The sequence below is a fragment of the Mercenaria mercenaria genome, chromosome 1 (genome assembly GCF_021730395.1).
Source record: "Mercenaria mercenaria strain notata chromosome 1, MADL_Memer_1, whole genome shotgun sequence".
In the NCBI taxonomy this organism is placed as follows: Eukaryota; Metazoa; Mollusca; class Bivalvia; order Venerida; family Veneridae; genus Mercenaria; species Mercenaria mercenaria.
In genome coordinates, this window is record NC_069361.1 from 50257865 (window position 1) to 50276320 (window position 18456).

General features: G+C 36.3%; 1 protein-coding gene across 13 annotated transcripts in view; it reads left to right on the forward strand.

Moving 5' to 3' along the window:
• Nucleotides 1-4056: 4056 nt before the first annotated feature.
• Nucleotides 4057-18456, forward strand: part of LOC123538352 (dnaJ homolog subfamily C member 4-like) — a 52098-nt gene continuing 37698 nt past the window's right edge. For 12 of the 13 annotated variants that reach the window (XM_045322427.2, XM_045322444.2, XM_045322414.2 and 9 more), the window contains exons 1-3: nt 4057-4097; nt 13514-13643; nt 15462-15549. In XM_045322427.2, the coding sequence (XP_045178362.2) occupies nt 13543-13643; nt 15462-15549 (189 nt within the window). In that variant the 5' untranslated portion in view covers nt 4057-4097; nt 13514-13542. Of the gene's footprint in view, nt 4098-13510; nt 13644-15461; nt 15550-18456 lie in introns of all 13 variants that reach the window. The other variant, XM_045322396.2, reaches the window with a different exon arrangement.

Consider the following 18456-nt stretch of genomic DNA (forward strand, 5'->3'; position numbering starts at 1 on the left):
CTACTTTCATGACCACATCTGAATACGCAAAACATTTTATTTGGGGAGACCGAGCTCTCTATCTTATAATTTTCATTTGCCTGCTCTTTCATGAACGTCCCTGATAAACTTACATTGACAAATCGAGCACGACCTCACACTGTGCTTAATGCCGTATGTTCATGCATATACTTAACTGATGTTTGTCGACACAGACTTCGTATGGAATAAGCTAAAAGCACTCACATATTCACTACATAAATAAATATATTGCCTACAGCAAATTAATAGGTTTTACCCGTGTCTTACATTATTAAGCCTACGAATGATGTTCGACTAGAAATCAGTAATGAATATGCCTATTTTTGGAAGAGATTTTTAATGTCTCTCTGAGTGACACCGGAAGCAAAATTTTTAAATTTTTGTGACATGCAGCTGTCTGAGTCAAATGCATATATCTAAAAACAAATGTGCAAATAAAGCATGATCTAACTTTTCAAAAGGATTAATTGTGGTTTTTACCCAAGTAAGAGTCTATCCTATTGTTGTTGTTTTTATAAGAATACCAGAAAGTCAATATATGTTGCCGAATTTGAATTAAACATGGCTGCTGTATTGTTTCATTCAGATGTACCTGGAGCGGATAAATTTTCAAATCCAAAAAATTTGAATTCATTTATTTTTGCTTCATAAATAATTTATTACGCAATAAGATAAAGAAATATGTTGTTTCAGCTAGGTTATATGATAAACAGAATAACAGACTGTTGTCTTTTGACATCAGTGTTATCAGGGTCAGCGCACCTTGCATATAAATACTGAAATGAGAGATAGTGTACTAAATTAAAAAATGTTCTATAAGAAAATGTATGAAACTGGATAGAACAAAATAATAAACTTTATTTTAACAACATTTTTTTCTTCTTAATAATATCAATCTTACTTAATATATCCAAATAATCTGGGAATATTGATTTAATATTCATTTCCAAACTAAATATTAAACAGTCAATAATTTTAAATTGCCATAATGAAAAAAAATAAAAATGGGAGTAAATAGTTAGCCTATAAGGTGAGTAGTTTGGGAGTGAATGATCAGGGGAGAATTAGACTTGGGAGTGAATTGTCTGGAATTCTATACTGTCTATATGTAACTGTCACACCTCAGTGAATTTAGTTCGATTCTTACCCTTGTGATATTTCATAAAAATTGAATGATCTTTTTCTTTTAGCGCGATACAAATGTTTCTAAGCAAATCCCCTAGTATGGAGTTAGAAAATATATAAGTATATATATAGGCCATTTCCCCCTGTTAACACAATGAACGAACAAAACCACAGTTAACATTTTAAAACAGGGGCGTTCCCATAATACGTCCCGTTTTTCAAACTGACGTATAAAAAGTGGAAACTCAACAGGTCGCTCAACACGACAAAAATGAAAATGTTGCAGGGGCTCGGTTTAGTTGAGCCTGTTCGTGGACGGTAGTGAAAATATATGCTACCGTGCACGTCCTCTAGCCCCGGGTTAAGCAGAAATCAACATTTACACATGGTACAAGTACAAAAAAATAATAAAAAATTTAGAGACTTCCGCAGATGTGTTCATACGGTGGTGCACATGGAACCTTCAATGATACACTTGCATGTAATTCCATGAAAAGCGGCATATGCTCGGCAGAACTAAACAAACTGGAATTTAGAAAGGGGATCTGAGGTTAAGGAGCCTGCATATCACAGGAACTGCTAATAGACAAAATTAAAAAGCAGGCACCATATCCAAGGGGTGATTATAAAATACCCAACGCTGTGAAAGCGGGAGTATTAGGACCACCCAGGCCGAAATGTTCAAGCTGAAAAACTAAACAGTACCAAAACGAAACATAAAAGTCGTGCTGAACGATCTGAAAAGATCGAAATATATGGTTTTCAATAATTGATCTATAGTAATTAAGAGAACCAGATTCGCGTTTCATGGAGTATTTTTAATTTTTAACCGAACAATAAAATAAAAAAAAGAGGAAAACCATTGTCGCCCAACACGACATAAACGAAAATGTTTCAGGCTCAATTTAATTGAGCCTGTTCATGGACGGTAGTGGAAATGCAAGCTACCGTCCACACCCTCTAGCCCCGGGCTGGGCAGAACTCAACATTTACATATGTTATAAATACCAGAATATAATTTAGGGACATCCGCAGATGGTGTGTTCATACGGCGGTGCACATGGAACCTTCAATGATGCACAGATTGCAATTCCATAAAGAGCGGCGTATGATCCCTCTTTTAAAATAATGATTGTGCCCTAAACGAGAAAATAATAGGCATAACTAAAGAAACTGGAATACAGAGGGGGCTCTGTAGTTATGGTTTGGTTGAGCCTGTTCATGGACGGTAGTGGATATGCAAGCTACCGTCCACGCCCTCTAGCCCAGAGTTGAGCAGAACTCAACATTTACACATGTTATAAATACCAGAATATAATTTAGAGACATCCGCAGATGTGTTCATACGGCGGTGCACATGGAACCTTCAATGATGCACAGATTGCAATTCCATAAAGAGCGGTGTATGGACCCCCTTATAAAATAATGGCTTAATTTGCCCTAAACGAGAAAAGTTTAGTTGGGAAGTTAAATGTTTTTATAAAAAGATAAAAGACCAATCTCCTTTGCCGAGTTACCGTCCATTACACTTTCCATGAAAGTAGATAGATAGAGAAAGAATGGGTAGTTAGCTCTCTATTTAAATTAAGTAGAAATCACTACAGATTATGGGCACATCTGGTGTTTCGCTCTCACATCATTAAAATTATTATCAATACCACGGGGTGCGAATGCATGTGTTAGCTCGAAATTTGATAGCTTAATACATACTTAATACGATGCTCCAGAGTGGGCCATGTACAGTATTGGAAGAAGAAGAAGAAGAGGCACTCATCATTCTTCATAACTAATACTGCAGTCGGTACTCTGTGGAATGGAAAGCTTAAATTGAAAAGAGATATGATATTCTTGCTCTTTCCGCTCGCAATTCATAATTATGATACATTAACAACACCTTATGTAATAATTCAGGCAACAATGAAATTTCTGCTAATAATCATTATTCAGGGGATGAATAGGGCCTACCTATGCAAATGAAAGCTAAAATCACGACATTTTCAGCTCGCTTTGCTCTACTGTCTTTTTTTAAATAGTATTTATACTCCAGATCAAAGAATTATAAAAAATACTGGTACTGATGATAAACTCGAACAGATGATAAAGTCGACCACCTTCAAATTATTCAATTGCAATTGGTTTTTTATTGAACGTCTAATAGCAACCACTTACAACCCCAGTTGGTGTAAACAAAAACAAAATTGGTAAATACTCTGTATAAATAAATGACTTACATTTGTCTGTTTAAAAAATATTTATCAAAAATACTGGGGAAGAGGATGTTTTTTGCGCATGCTCACTGTCAACATATGAAGGTCTGACATTTGGTCACTTTTCATTACTTGATCGGGAATGACTGTTGCAACATTTTTGGGAAAGTTTCAAGATAATACTATGGAGAATTTTTTTTAAAATGACAAAGTGGTCGAATTTATCATCAGTGAACATTCGTACAGTCCCCATTTTACATACCCCTTTCAGGGCCCCACTCCTTGTGAGTTTGCTTACTAAATATAAATTTAAGTTATGTCAATTATTCAGTAAGAGCTAAGCTTTATTTTGATACCAGCCATTGATAACAATTTGCAGAAAAAAAAGTTACAGGTAAAAAACCTCATTTTCTGTTCGAGTTTATCATCAGTACGTACTAGTAGTGGATTTTATACTTCTTTGTTCAGATACTACATTTTGTGAAAAGAGAAAAACAGTTCCGACAGTTAACGTCTCCTTATAATCATGCAAAATAAATTTTAAAAGAATCAGAGATTCACCCCCACCCCAACCCAAAATCCTGGAGCCACCCCTGGAAATGTGTTTGTGACAACTCTATTCAATTGCGCATGTCTGCTTTCAGCATTTTGGAGAAAACTAGAGTTGTAACGAAAATATGTTTGTTTTTCATGAGTTATTTCCCTTGACAAACTGTTACGAAACGAAAATGGCGGACGTTGAAGGTGAAGTTCCAAAAGATATTTTTATCATTACTCAATTCATGCAATTCTTGTATAAAAATTGCATGCAAATAATGTATCCTACTTCGAAGGAAATAATTATGGCCGAATTAGAAATGTTTTGCACATCTCGTCTGCCACAAAATTCCGGTTGCTGGTTCTGCATATTTCAAAGGCCTATCTCAAAGCCAACAGCGTATTGGCCTTTATCAGCAAGAGTTTTGAATTTATTGATGAATACACTTTCATGAAGCTGTACATTGCATTGATTTGCCCTCATATTGAATTTGCAAATGTTGTCTGGCACCTATATTTACTAGTCTAAATAATGAGACCTCGGGCAGACCGATTTTACATTTTGATATTTTACGTTGTCTACCTAGAGGTCTCAACCAGAAACGATCAAAACTGTGGTGGAAACTGTGGTCAATTGAAATTACGATTTATCAGTAGTCACGATTTTTCTTTAGCCCAAACTGCTTACCTGTGGTTTTAAATCATAAATAGTAAATAAAAAACATAAGAACAGGACATATTTGTCAAGAATTTCTGTTGTAAAAAATTTAAACCTCTAACGTTTCAATTGTCTTCATGTAATGGCGGTCGGAGGCGTGACCAATGAAAACACTTCGTGTAGTAATGTGTTTACCGGTGATCGGCCATTTTCCAATATGTAGTACACTCGTGTTAAACCTTGGCATTTTTTTAACTGCCATAGTTTGAATTTTTCTCAAGAAATCTCGGTAATATATACATCATTGAAAAGGAAAAATTACAGGCTTTCTATGTATGTATTTCTTTTTTTTATCCGTTGCATTATTGTAACATAATTCCCGCACAACGGATTCCATTGGGTGTTACTTACGCAAAGAAGAGGACAGTGCTACCACATTCTTTACCTTTTCTGGTTTGTACTCGGAGGCGGATATCGACAAGTCAAAATAATATAACGATATTTAACTCTCGAGTACAATAATTTGGACTACCATATTTACTTAAGGACATAGACAGTCTAGAAAGACTTCAAAAGAGAGCAACAAATCTTGTTCAATCTTTGAAAGACTTTACATATACAGACCGGTTGAAAAAATTAAAATTCCCCAGTCTTTCTCATCACAGATTAAGAGGTGACTTAATACAGGTTTTTAAAATCGTTTAAGGAATTGATGACTGTCCTTTTGAGAGATTTTTCGAGTAGGATGGTCTGATGGAGTTCCCTCGTATCGCTGTACTAATGGTCGGAACATAAATAACATATCAATAAAGTCTGATCTTTAGTTTGTTTTCTGCTATAACTTGCAAATCATCTGTCTTTCTTAGCTAGCGGAGAATGTGTAAAAAAACATATTAAAATGTCAGCCATACTTGACCTACTTTAACAATCCCACAGTTCTCAAATATCGCGGTATTTGATTTTGATAGCTGCGGGACACGCCTGATTGCGTCATCGTGTGACCGCAATAATTTCATTCATAAAAACAATGCATCAGACGAACTTTCTGAAGCTGTCCAGTTGTGGATTAAGTTTAATTTAAATAAAAGCGTTTTGGGGCGGGAAGGGGTGATGAGCAGATGCATAATTTTGAGATATTGAATGGTTGCGATAAAACTAAGTAATACTTACCATTTACGATGGAATTTTGCAAAAAGTGTTTGTAAACAAAATCTCGTGGTTCCGGTTTACAAATGTAAGTCACTGCGGTGCTGCTCAGCTAATTTCCGGCAAAGGGAGATTACCGCGATATTACCGGACACCACTATACTCTTCTTCAACAAGAGGCCATAACCTAAAACTTGAAATGCCATGTTCTAGAACAACGTTTTGCCTGAACCAGTTTTCTCGTCGTGTTATCAAACCATGGAATGAATTACCACAGTATGTTGTAGATGCTAAAACTGTAAATGACTTCAAAATTAGATTAGATAAGCTGTGGCAGGGAGAAACTCCATACAAATTAAGACACTAAAACACTGGGCTGTAAACTGATTTTACAGCGATAATGACAATATAATCAGATCTGTCACCATAATCCATATCTACATCTACATGTTACTTCCAACAATCATTTGCGATTATGACTGGAAGGCGCTTGTCTGGGCAGTGTTAAAAAATGAGAAAACTCATTAGGTGCAAAGAATAAAAATTACTACAGGTGCTAAGTTAAAAACATAGTGAAGGAAGTTACTGCAGATGTACAGTAGCCAGCCGCTCAGCAAATATGTTGAGGCTGGGGCTGGACTGTACATAGTGAGGAAGGCCATTCCATAGTCTGATTGTACGGGGGAAGAAGGAGTTCATGTGGTATTGAGTGGAATTAGGTAGTTAAGGTTTCTGGTCAGAGTTAGATGGTTATGGTCGACGCATACATGATTCATTCGGATTTTTTAAAAACAGATGAGAGAGATTGTATGCGCCGTTGTTCTAAAGTTTGCCAGTTTAGGGTGTTAATCATCTGGGTTACACTGCTTGTATAATTATAGTCGTTAAAGATAAACCGTGCAGCTGATCTTTGCACTTTTTCGACTTTGTATGAGAGAGACTTTTGCCAGGGGTGCCAGATGGATGAGCAATACTTGAGTTGTGGATGGACATAGTTGTTATAGGCTTTCTCTTTGACCTTTCTGTTTGTTGTCTGAACATTTCTTTTGATGAATTTAAGAGAGTTGTTTGCTTTAGAGGAAATAGTATTAATATGTTCAGACCAGTTTAAGTCTTTAGTTAGTGTAACACCTAAGTATTTAGCGGTATCAGTAGATTTCAGTTCCTTGTCATGCAGGGTGTAAGGAAACATGACAGGGTTTCCAGCATGCCCATTCACGCACTGCAGTACGTGAATCACGTACAAAATATCAAATGCACGCATAAAAATCACTTGTTGGGGGTACATGCATGCAGAGATTCAGAACTCCAGTTCAGCTGCCAAATCGCTGTTTATTTCATCCCGCACTTGCCAATTGTTTGGTTTGGTCTAAAACGCAGATCCGGTCCACGAACGTTATAATTTCGTTTCCATCACCGAATTCTCGGCGTAATTGTCAGCTGTATGGAGGGGTTTGGTAAATGTTTTAGTCGGACGTCACACGGGTCGTGTTCAAAAAAAGAATGGATACGAAACGCAAAAAGGCATTTTAGCTTTAAGAAACTCAGCAAAAGGTTAACAGTATTTTATTTTTCAATATTTAACTGCAATTTTGATACACATTGCATATCTGTAATAGTTAAGGCATTTATTATTGATGGACAAATTTTACCAGTCTTCAGTTGACTGTATGTTATTTCGGACGAATCGTGTTCCTTTCACGAAATTAGGAATACATTAACCTTGCTGAAAACATATTTATATTTAGTATAATATAGGGAGGGGTCTTTTGATTCAGAATTTCCTATCTTAACTTTGGAAAAACATTTTACATTTTCTATAATTATCTCATCTGTTATACCCCACCCACGAGAGTTCTACTGTATATATAAAAAAAAAACAACAAAAAAAAAACAACGTAGTATACAAATTTCAGTAGTTAAATAGAAAATTTTCAGATCTGCGATGTAGTGTACCCCCAAATTTTGAAGTGTACCCCTATTTTGCAAAAGCAGGGGGTACATAGTGTTTCCTGCAGACTCTTAAAGGGGCATGGTGCTTCCATTGAAAAGGGGCACTTTTAACGCGCAGTTTGGCATTGAAAGGGCATTCGTCCAAGAACGCTTGTCGGCGTCATTTTACATACTATTTTCTCATTGAATTTGAGAATCTTTCATATCTCAGATATGGGATAGATATTTTGTAGTATTCTTTATAATGCCTACCATGGCATGTTGTGAAAGTGCTTTCCTTTCTTTTGTTAAAGATGACACTGATGATTCATACTTTCAAACATTCTTATTCTGTTACCCTCATGAAGTGTTAGCTTGCATTTTCAGAGACAGATTTCAGGTGATAATTAATAAGCAACAAGTTTTATTGAACAACTATCAGTGCGCAACTTTATTTTGTCAATCATATCATTTCACCGGAAACTGGCTGATTCGGACCGTGGCTGATTCGGACCATGGCTGATTCGGACCAAATATTTTGGCTGATTCGGACCACATACTTTGAATAAAGGAAGTGTCTAGCCGTCCGGTAACCGGACGCCTAGCCTGCATTCTAGTCGTCCGGTTACCGGACGGCTAGCAAATCCTCAGGGGATTTTCTAGTCGTCCGGTAATTGATTTCCAAATGAATAAGACATGATTTTATATAGTTTTAATGTTATTTACTTAAGATATTGATACTTGTTGTGTGAATACATATTATACAGATTTACAATAAATCACTGCATTATTCAGCCAATAAAATGGAAGTTTGCCGAACTCAATGATGGTGAGATCAACATGACGTCACTTATCAAAGTCTGTTCATCTCGAGGCTTTTATGGGATCGGAATTTTTAAATTTTAACAACTTTTTCACTGGATTTTCAAAATTAAAACAGTTTTGAAATTTCAATTTCATATTTTAGTATTCAAATATTTTTTAATGAACAACTGTTTTAAATGACATCTAATTTCAAAAGCAGCACTGAAATGTTCAAAACTTTAAGAAAAACAGTAGTTAAAATATATATAGAGATTTGTGTTTTAATAATTAAAGTTTAGGCCGTTAGAAAAACATCACTTTTTACAAAAATAGCATATGGACGTTCGGCGATCAATGTTTTATCATTTCTAAAAATAAAATATCAACGGCTTTGTAAACAAACACGATCTCTTGCGTTTAATTGACTGAAAAATCAAAGTATTGGTATTTTAAGTAAATAACATTTAAAACTGTATAAAATCATTACCTATTAAATAAGAAATCAATTACCGGACGACTAGAAAATCCCCTGAGGATTTGCTAGTCATCCGGTAACCGGACGACTAGAAGGCAGGCTAGACGTCCGGTTACCGGACGGCTAGACACTTCCTTGAATAAAAGTAGATAATGACCATATATTTTGGCTGATTCAGACCACAAACTTCTATTTAACAGTCAATAATGACCATAAATTTTGGATGGTTCAGCAATTTTCAGAAAATAATGTTGATTATAGCTTATATAGATGTTTAACTTGAAGTAAGGACATAAAATATACACCATACAAACAGGTAAGAAGTTTTGACAAACTAAAATGCATCATTTATGCATTTAGATAAGGACTTTAATTGTTCTTTGCATCAGACATTAAACTTAATACTCATAAGTATTACTTTTACTCATGACATTAGTGTCAGGAAAACTTAAACAATTTGGGCCGAATAAGCCAAGTAAATTTGGTCCGAATCAGCCATGGTCCGAATCAGCCTGTATTCCATTTCACCACTGATTTACTTAAGAGAATAGGCAGTTCGTCAAATCTACATGCAATCAATGACTTTGTACCTATATTGCTGATTAAACCCATTGTTCTTCCTTGCCAGTAAGATTTAGACGACAGGTCGAGTCGGAAAGTTATATTTTGCTAGTGTTTTGGGCATGCGAAAACGAAAGTAGAATGCGACGTAAAAAGTATATGCTGTGAAATTTGCTAGATTAGATCGCCTGCCACTATTTTTATCACTCCCCCGTTGCTCGGATGTTTTTGCGATACATACAGTGACTGACTATGAATCTGTTGGGTTTTTTTTCGTCTAATCACACATTATTCAGTAATATAAACATAAATGTGAATACCAATGGTTCATTGCAAGTAATAACTCAAAATTTTGGCTTGCTTGACGCATGCGGCCGTGCACTTTCATCTTAAATTTCGGCCTTATAAAATCATTTTGACAAATTATTTACGAAAACAAAACTAGGGCCTTGCATTTTTAGCCCACCATCATCAGATGGTGGGCTATTAAAATCACTCTGCGTCCGTGGTCCGTCCGTCCGTCCGTTAACAATTTCTCGTTATCGCATCTCCTCAGAAACTACTGGGGGGATTTTGACCAATCTTTGTCAGAATGATGTGTTGGTACCCTAGTTGTGTCCCCCTGAAAATCAGACTGGTTCAACAATTTATGAGTGAGTTATGGCCCTTTGTTTATTTCTATAATTTACATAGATTTATATAGGGGAAAACTTTGAAAACCTTCTTGTCCAAAACCACAGAGCCTAGGGCTTTGATATTAGGTATGAAGCATTATCTAGTGGTCCTCTACCAAGATGATTCAAATTATTTCTCTGGGGTCAAATATGGCCCCGCCCTGGGGGTCACATGGTTTATATAGACTTATATAGGGAAAAACTTTGAAAAACCTCTTGTCCAAAAGCACAGGGCCTAGGGCTTTTATATTTTGTATGTGACATCATCTAGTGGTCTTCAACTAAGATTGTTCAAATTATACCCCTAGGGTCAAATATGGCCCCACCCTGGGGGTCATATGGTTTACATAGACTTATATAGGGAAAAACTTTGAAAATCTTCTTGTCCAAACCACAAAGCCTAGGGCTTTGATACTTGTAATGTAGCATCATCTAGTGGTTCTCTACCAAGTTTGTTCAAATTATCCCCCTAGGGTCAAATATGGCCCCGCCCCGGGGGTCACATGGTTCATTTAGACTTATATAGGGAAAAGCTTTTAAAATCTTCTTGTCAATAACTGCATCATTCAAATTTGGACCACATGTATATTTTTGAGTGGCAAGATGAACCTTGACATGAGTTGACCTTGATTTTGACCTAGTGACCTACTTTCACATTTCTGTAGCTACAGCCTTCAAATTTGGACCACATGCATAGTTTTGTGCACTTGAAAAAACTTTGACCTTGATTTTGACCTAGTGACCTACTTTCACATTTTTGAAGGTACAGGTATCAAATTTGGACCATTTGCATAGTTCCGTGTTTCAAAATAAAATTTGACATTGATTTTGACCTAGTGACCTACTTTCACATTTTTGAAGGTACAGTCTTCAAATTTGGACCACATGCATAGTTTTATGTTCCGAAATTAAATTTGACCTTGATTTTGACCCAGTGACCTACTTTCTCATTTCTCAAGCTACAGCCTTCAAATTTGGACCACATGCATGGTTTTATGTAACGAAACAAACTTTGACCTTTACATTGACCTAGTGACCTACTTTCACATTTTTGAAGGTACAAGCTTCAAATTTGGACCACATGCATAGTTCTGTATTCTGAAATAAAATTTGACCTTGATTTTGACCTAGTGACCTACTTTCACATTTCTCAAGCTACAGCCTTCAGATTTGGACCACATGCATAGTTTTGTGTACCGAAATGAACTTTGACCTTAAGATTGACCTAGTGACCTACTTTCACATTTCTGTAGCTACAGGCTTCAAATTTAGACAACATGCATAGGATTGTGTACCAAAACAACCTTTGACCTTGACATTGACCTAGTGACCTACTTTCACATTTTTGAAGGTACAGGCTTCAGATTTGGACCACATGCATAGATTTGTGTTCTGAAGTGAAATTTGACCCTTGATTTTGACCTAGTGACCTACTTACACATTTCTCAAGCTAAGCCTTCAAATTCGGACCACTTTCATAGTTTTGTGTACCAAATTAAACTTTGACCTTAAGATTGATCTACTGACCTACTTTCACATTTCTCAAGCTACAGCTTTCGAATTAGGACCACATGCACAGTGTTGTGTACGGAAATGAAATTTGACCTTGAGCTAGTCAGTAAGTCTTGAAATTTGGAACACTCAAAAATGGCACATTGGTGGGCGCCAAGATCACTCTGTGATCTCTTGTTAGTTTATTCATTTAAATCTCGATCAGGTTTTATAACTTAATCGCTAAGTTATCGGTTATTTTCATACCGATGTACGTTTTCAAATTTTCAAGATGGCGACGACTTCTGCATCGGCGCGTCATGAATGTGCTTCGTAATATTACAAATCAAGACATCGGTCAATTTTAATGACTCTGGTATCATTCTAAAGCGTAAACGTTTATCTTATTATTTTTATAAATGATATCCGTAAAGGAATAAAATAAATCTTGTAGATAAAGTCGATATAAAATTTTTTGAGTCTGGTCAAAAATTTCATGGGTTGGTCGGCGATCGGCAAACCTTCAATATTTTATTTTTAAAGGCCTAATTAGCGCATCGAATATTTTCGATAATCAATCTACATTTTAAATGATTACAACCTTTTAAAATAATTATCGTTTAATTGACCGTTTCAATCATATCTTCCGTAAAAAGGCTACATGTTGCTTCCCCGTGGACGTGCTAAAAACAAACAAATTTTCATCTACTGTTCCCAATTAAACTATCATAAAACAGTAATTGATTGCATAATCTTGTCAGTTCTTAATCAGGGTCATTCACGGTTGATGCACTCACGTGTCGACCTGTTGATCACAGCCGCTAATTGACGGTACAATACATGGAACATGGCCCGCGGACATTGGCTTTCCAGACTGGTTTTGAAAGGGCACTTGTCAAGATAAATATACAAGCTTCATAGAATAAAAGGGCACGTGGCGCAAACGGGCGGTTAGAAGGGCAGCTTGGCGGCACTTCAAACGGGGCATGGCGCTGCGCCATGTTAAAAAGGCCTACAGGAAACACTAGTACATGTACCCTCAACTTTAAAAATGAGTGGGCATGCTGCGGTTTCATTTGCGAGTAATTCTCAGCAGTCAGCACCTCACACTTGTCTGGATTAAATTCCATTGACCAGTCCCGTTCCCACTTTTCAAGGGCGTACAAATCTTTTTGTAGTGTTTGGGCATCAGACGAGGACTTGACTGTAAGGTATACTATGGTATCATCTGCAAACAGTCTTGCCTTACTTCTAATAGAATCTGGTAGGTCATAAATGTAAGCCAGGAAGAGACAGGGCCCTAGGACAGATCCCTGAGGGACACCGCACAGGATAGGCAGGGTGTCAGAAGTATTAATGAATAAACTATGAAGAAACCCACCCCCACTCGTCGCTTCCCAACTCAAACATATCTCACTCATATTTTGGAAACTTGGCAGGTATGGAAAGTCATAGATCTGCTTCGGTGGCAGAGGTTAAAGGCGCTGGTTTAGAATACCAGGTGTATTTTGTCAGGGCCCATAGGGCAAGCAGTTTTTCTTCTTTTTTTTTTTCCAAATGTAATACATTCGTATTTGTAATATTTTCATATTCTTTTTAATGATACAATCTCAAGGTAAAAAAATCATTTGTAAAAAAAAAAAATAAAAAAAAAGGTTGTGAGGAGCGAGCCAGAGGCCCTGACAAAAACCTACAGGAATGTGAACCAGCACCTTAGACCTCATCACGGCAAAATCTGATGACGTCCAAAGTGAATACTAGTGTTTTTAATAAAACCCTGATGATTAGTCTGTGTCCCAGTCATCAAAAGTACATTTAATACTTAAAAAAACTTTAACCCATATATTTACAAAATTTCACAGATTTTTGTTTATTTCAGCAGTGTTGTCTGTTTGTGTGAAGTAACATTCGATGAAAGTGACAGATATTAAGCAAAATACAAGTATGCTGTTTAATATAACGCTTTGTAAGGCGTGTCTTCAGAGATTGGTAGCCACAAACAAGTTTGTCAGGTAAAGTGCTTTACTGTCATGTGTGTTAATTATTAAAGTTATAGTCAGAGCAGTTTACTTTTGTCCAATCTGATTTGAATGAAAAGGCATGTCTGCTGTCTTTATTAAGATACATGTAGGATCGTCATCTTAACCTGCTGGGGTTCGAACATTTGACTCCTGGCAAGAGTATCTGATTCTCTATCCATTTCTCTGTTGATTGCAGTATCATGTAATAGTTTGTAATGGTTAGGTCACTACGGTGTATCGTTAAACTATGATAAAATTATCACTTTAATAATACTATAGTCAGTGTCTGTACATGTTCATAAAATTTGTAAATCGTGTACAGATTTTGATGACACTTTGCGTCATTATGGCATATACTACAACAAACAGCAGTGCAAAGTTTCAGCAATGTAGATTTGTTGCAACAGGAAGGGCAATTTGATTTTTTAGAGATTCGGAGTGTTAGTCTAACCTTTAGATTTTAAACATTGATGAATATGTGCAGAGTTTCTACATTTTAAGTTTTAAAATGCATTTTTAGCTCGACTTTTCAAAGAATAAGCAGAGCTATTGGACTGGCGTCCAAATTTGGTTAAGTTTTGTATGTAAGCTGGTATCTTAGTAACCACTTGTCAGAATGAATTAAAACTTCACACACTTACTCACTGTGATAAACTGACTTACATTGCACAGGTTCCATAACTCTGTTTTGCTTTTTAGCTTGACTATTCATAGAATAGTAGAGCTATTGGACTCGCCCATGCGTCGGCGTCCGCGTCCCTATTTGGTTAAGTTTTTTCATGTATGCTGGTATCTCAGCAACCACTTGTGGGAATGGATTGAAACTTCACACACTTATTCACTGTGATAAACTGACTTACATTGCACAGGTTCCATAACTCTATTTTGCTTTTTTACAAAATTATGCCCCTTTTTTGACTTAGAAATTTTTGGTTAAGGTTTTGTATGTAAGCTGGTATCTCAGTAACCACTTGTGGGAATGGATTGAAACTTCACACACTTATTTACTGTGATAAACTGACTTACATTGCACAGGTTCCATAACTCTATTTTGCTTTTTTACAAAATTATGCCCCTTTTTCCACATAGAAATTTTTGGTTAAGGTTTTATATGTAAGCTGTGTTCACAGTACCCCCATATAGGAATGGATTGAAACTTCACACACTTGTTGACTGTTATGATCTGACATGCAGTGTACAGGTTCCTAAACTCAATTACACATTTTTACAAAATTATGCCCCTTTTTTGACTCAGCAGTTTTTCGGTTAAGTTTTTGTATGTAAGCTGGTATCTCAGTACCGACTAATGGGAATAGATTAAAACTTCACACAATGGTCAGTTGTCATGAGCTGATATGCATTGTACAGGTTCCATTACATTACCCTATTATGCAATTTTAAAAAATTATGCCCCTTTTTCAACTTTAATATTCATTCAATTGACAAGGCTGTTGAATAGTCGAGTGTTGCTGTCCTCTGACAGCTCTTGTTTTTACTGTATGTCATTAACCTATACTCAGGCTGCTAAATTTCTAAAATGGATTGGTCCATCATACCATCTGGGCAATTATATTACTTGTTTATCAAAGGGGTGTTAACTGAAAATTTACTGACTGAACAGCGAACAGTGCAGACTAAGATGGCCTGCAGGAATGTGCAGGCTCATCTTGATCTGCACTGGTTTCAAAGGCAGAATCACTTGCCGCTAGCAGGCTAAATTTTGAAAACAAATTTTATCAGTTATTGTATACTTTATTGATACTGTATTGTATAATTTAACTATAATGATAAAATTATTACAAATTGCAGGTTAAAAAGTCATTATGCTGTCCTAGGTGTTTCCAATACTGCAACACAAAAACAGATCAGAGATGCCTACTTAAAACTTTCGAAACAGGTACCTTTTTAAATCATGTTTGAAGAGGATTTGTGTTTTGTTTGGTTTGGTTTACATAATAATGTACATGTAGATTTACTAAGAATATAAAAAAATGTTGCATAGGTTGTTTTTAGCTCATCTGATTTTTTGGAAAAAAATGATGAGTTATTGTCATCACTTGAGCGGTTGTCGGCGTCGGCGTTGCCTGGTTAAGTTTTATGTTTAGGTCAGCTTTTCTCCTAAACTATCAAAGCTATTGCTTTGAAACTTGGAATACTTGTTCACCATCATAAGCTGACCCTGTATAGCAAGAAACATAACTCCATCTTGATTTTTGCAAGATTTATGGCCCCTTTTGTACTTAGAAAATATCAGATTTCTTGGTTAAGTTTTATGTTTAGGTCAACTTTTCTCCTAAACTATCAAAGCTATTGCTTTGAAACTTGGAATACTTGTTCACCATCATAAGCAGACCCTGTACATCAAGAAACATAACTCCATCTTGCTTTTTGCAAGAATTATTGCCCCTTTTGGACTTAGAAAATCAGTTTTCTTGGTTAAGTTTTATGTTTAGGTCAGCTTTTCTCCTAAACTGTCAAAGCTATTGCTTTAAAACTTGCAACACTTGTTCACCATCATAAGTTGACCCTGTACAGCAAGAAACATAACTCCATCCTGCTTTTTGCAAGATTTATGGCCCCTTTTGGACTTAGAAAATATCAGATTTCTTGGTTAAGTTTTATGTTTAGGTCAACTTTTTCTCTTAAACTATCAAAGCTATTGCTTTGAAACTTGCAACACTTGTTCACCATCATAAGCTGACCCTGTACAGCAAGCAACATAACTCCATCCTGCTTTTTGCAATAATTATTGCCCCTTTTGGACTTAGAAAATCATTTTCTTGGTTGAGTATTATGTTTAAGTCAACTTTTCTCATAAACTATCAAAGCTATTGCTTTAAAACTTGCAACAGTTTTTCACCATCATAAGTGGACACTGAACATCAAGAAACATAACTCTATCCTGCTTTTTGCAAGAATGATGGCCCTTTTTAGAATTAGAAAATCATGGGTAGGACAATATTTCTATTACACAAAAAAAAATCAGATGAGCGTCAGCACCCGCAAGGCGGTGCTCTTGTTTTAGCTCACCTTAACACTTCGTATTATGATGGCGTTGTTTACCTTGTCTTTCGTGCGTTCTTCCAGTCATCCGTCTGTCATCAACAGTTTCTTTAAACGACATCTCCAAAAGCACTGAATGGATTTTTATGAAATTTGGCTTTGATGTTCCTTTGGTGGTCCTCTACCAAAGTTGTCCAAACAGTTCCGCTTGGTTGCACATAGGGGCCACTGGAGCTAAAAGTAGAAAAATATTCAAACGACATCTCCTTAACTGCTGGTCCGATTTTGAAATAATTTAATGTAAATGGTCCTTTTGTAACCTACCAAGATTGTTCACATTATTCTGATTTGTCAAAAAAAATGGCTGCAAGAGAGCATGGTCACTTTTCCCTATATGTATATAGTAGAAACATAAAAAATCTTCTTGTATGATACTGCTGGCCTGATTTTAACATACTTTCACAGAAATTGTCCTTTTGCGACATTCTTTAAAGACTGTTCAGTTATTCTGATTAGTCAAACAACATGGCTGCCAGAGGGCGTGGTCACTTTTCCCATTAATTATATAAGCATAAAGTGAAAACTGAAATTGTTGGCCCGATTTTAAAATAATTTCACACAAATGGTCCTTGTGTGACATTCTATGAAGATTGTTCAAATGATTTTGATATGTCATAAACCTTGGTCGCCAGGGGTTGTTGTCACTTTTTCACTAAATGTATATATTGTAAACTTTAAAAAAGTTTTTGCCAGAAATAGCAGGCCCTATTTTAGAACAATTTTACACAAAATATTTCTTGCATATTTGATGTGTGATATCAGGGTTAGACTGTCTACAGTAACTGTTCAAATTATTGCCCTAGGTTGAAAAATGGCCATGCACATGTGCATGACATGTATATATTATAATATAGGCTAATATAAAAGAAACTTATAGGCTAATATAAAAGAAACTTTTAATAACTTCTCTGAATCATAATAGCTGGAGCCTTGATATTTATATAAACCTAACTTGGTACTTGTACCAATGCATTATGCAAACACACTTGAATCCTTTTACACAGGTGAGTGCTTGAGGGCCAATGACCCTCTTGTTTTTGTCAAAATTGTGGAGTGGAGGAGGAGAAACTTACTTTTTGGAAAGGGGAATGGGGTTGAATTTTACCCAAAAAATGGCCCCCAAAACACTGAGACCTTTTAACTCTGAAGCAGAACCCTCAGTTGGCATGTTTTTGGGCAGCGGGGTTCAAGTTTGTCGTTGGAAGTGAATACACCAACCCCACTGTCTTATTAAAACTCTTATCTTAAAAGAAAACAATTATTTTTAATACACGGACGGGCGGTGTCCAAAAGCATGTCTGCTCTCTAAGTTGAACAGTTTTCATCCGCTCTTCACCAGACCTGGTAAGAATGTTTGTGGGCATAATATCTCGGCCAAGTTTGATAACCAGCCAAATCGCCCCAGGCACTCTTAGATTATGGCCCTTGAATTACTCTAATAACTGCGAATTTCGCCTTGTCCGCTCTATTTGTCGAACAGTTTTCATTTGATCTCCCCAAAACTTGCAGATAATGTTTGTGGGCATAATATCTCGGCAAGTTTAATTACCAGCCAAATCGCCTCAGGCACTCTTGGATTATTGCCCATGAGTTACTTGAAATCTGCGATTTTAGCCTTGTCCGCTCAAACAGTTTTCATCTGATCTTCAAACTTGCTGACAATGTTTGTGGGCATAATATCTTGGCCAAGTTCAATAACCAGCCAAATCGCCCCAGGCACTCTTGGATTATGGCCCTTGAG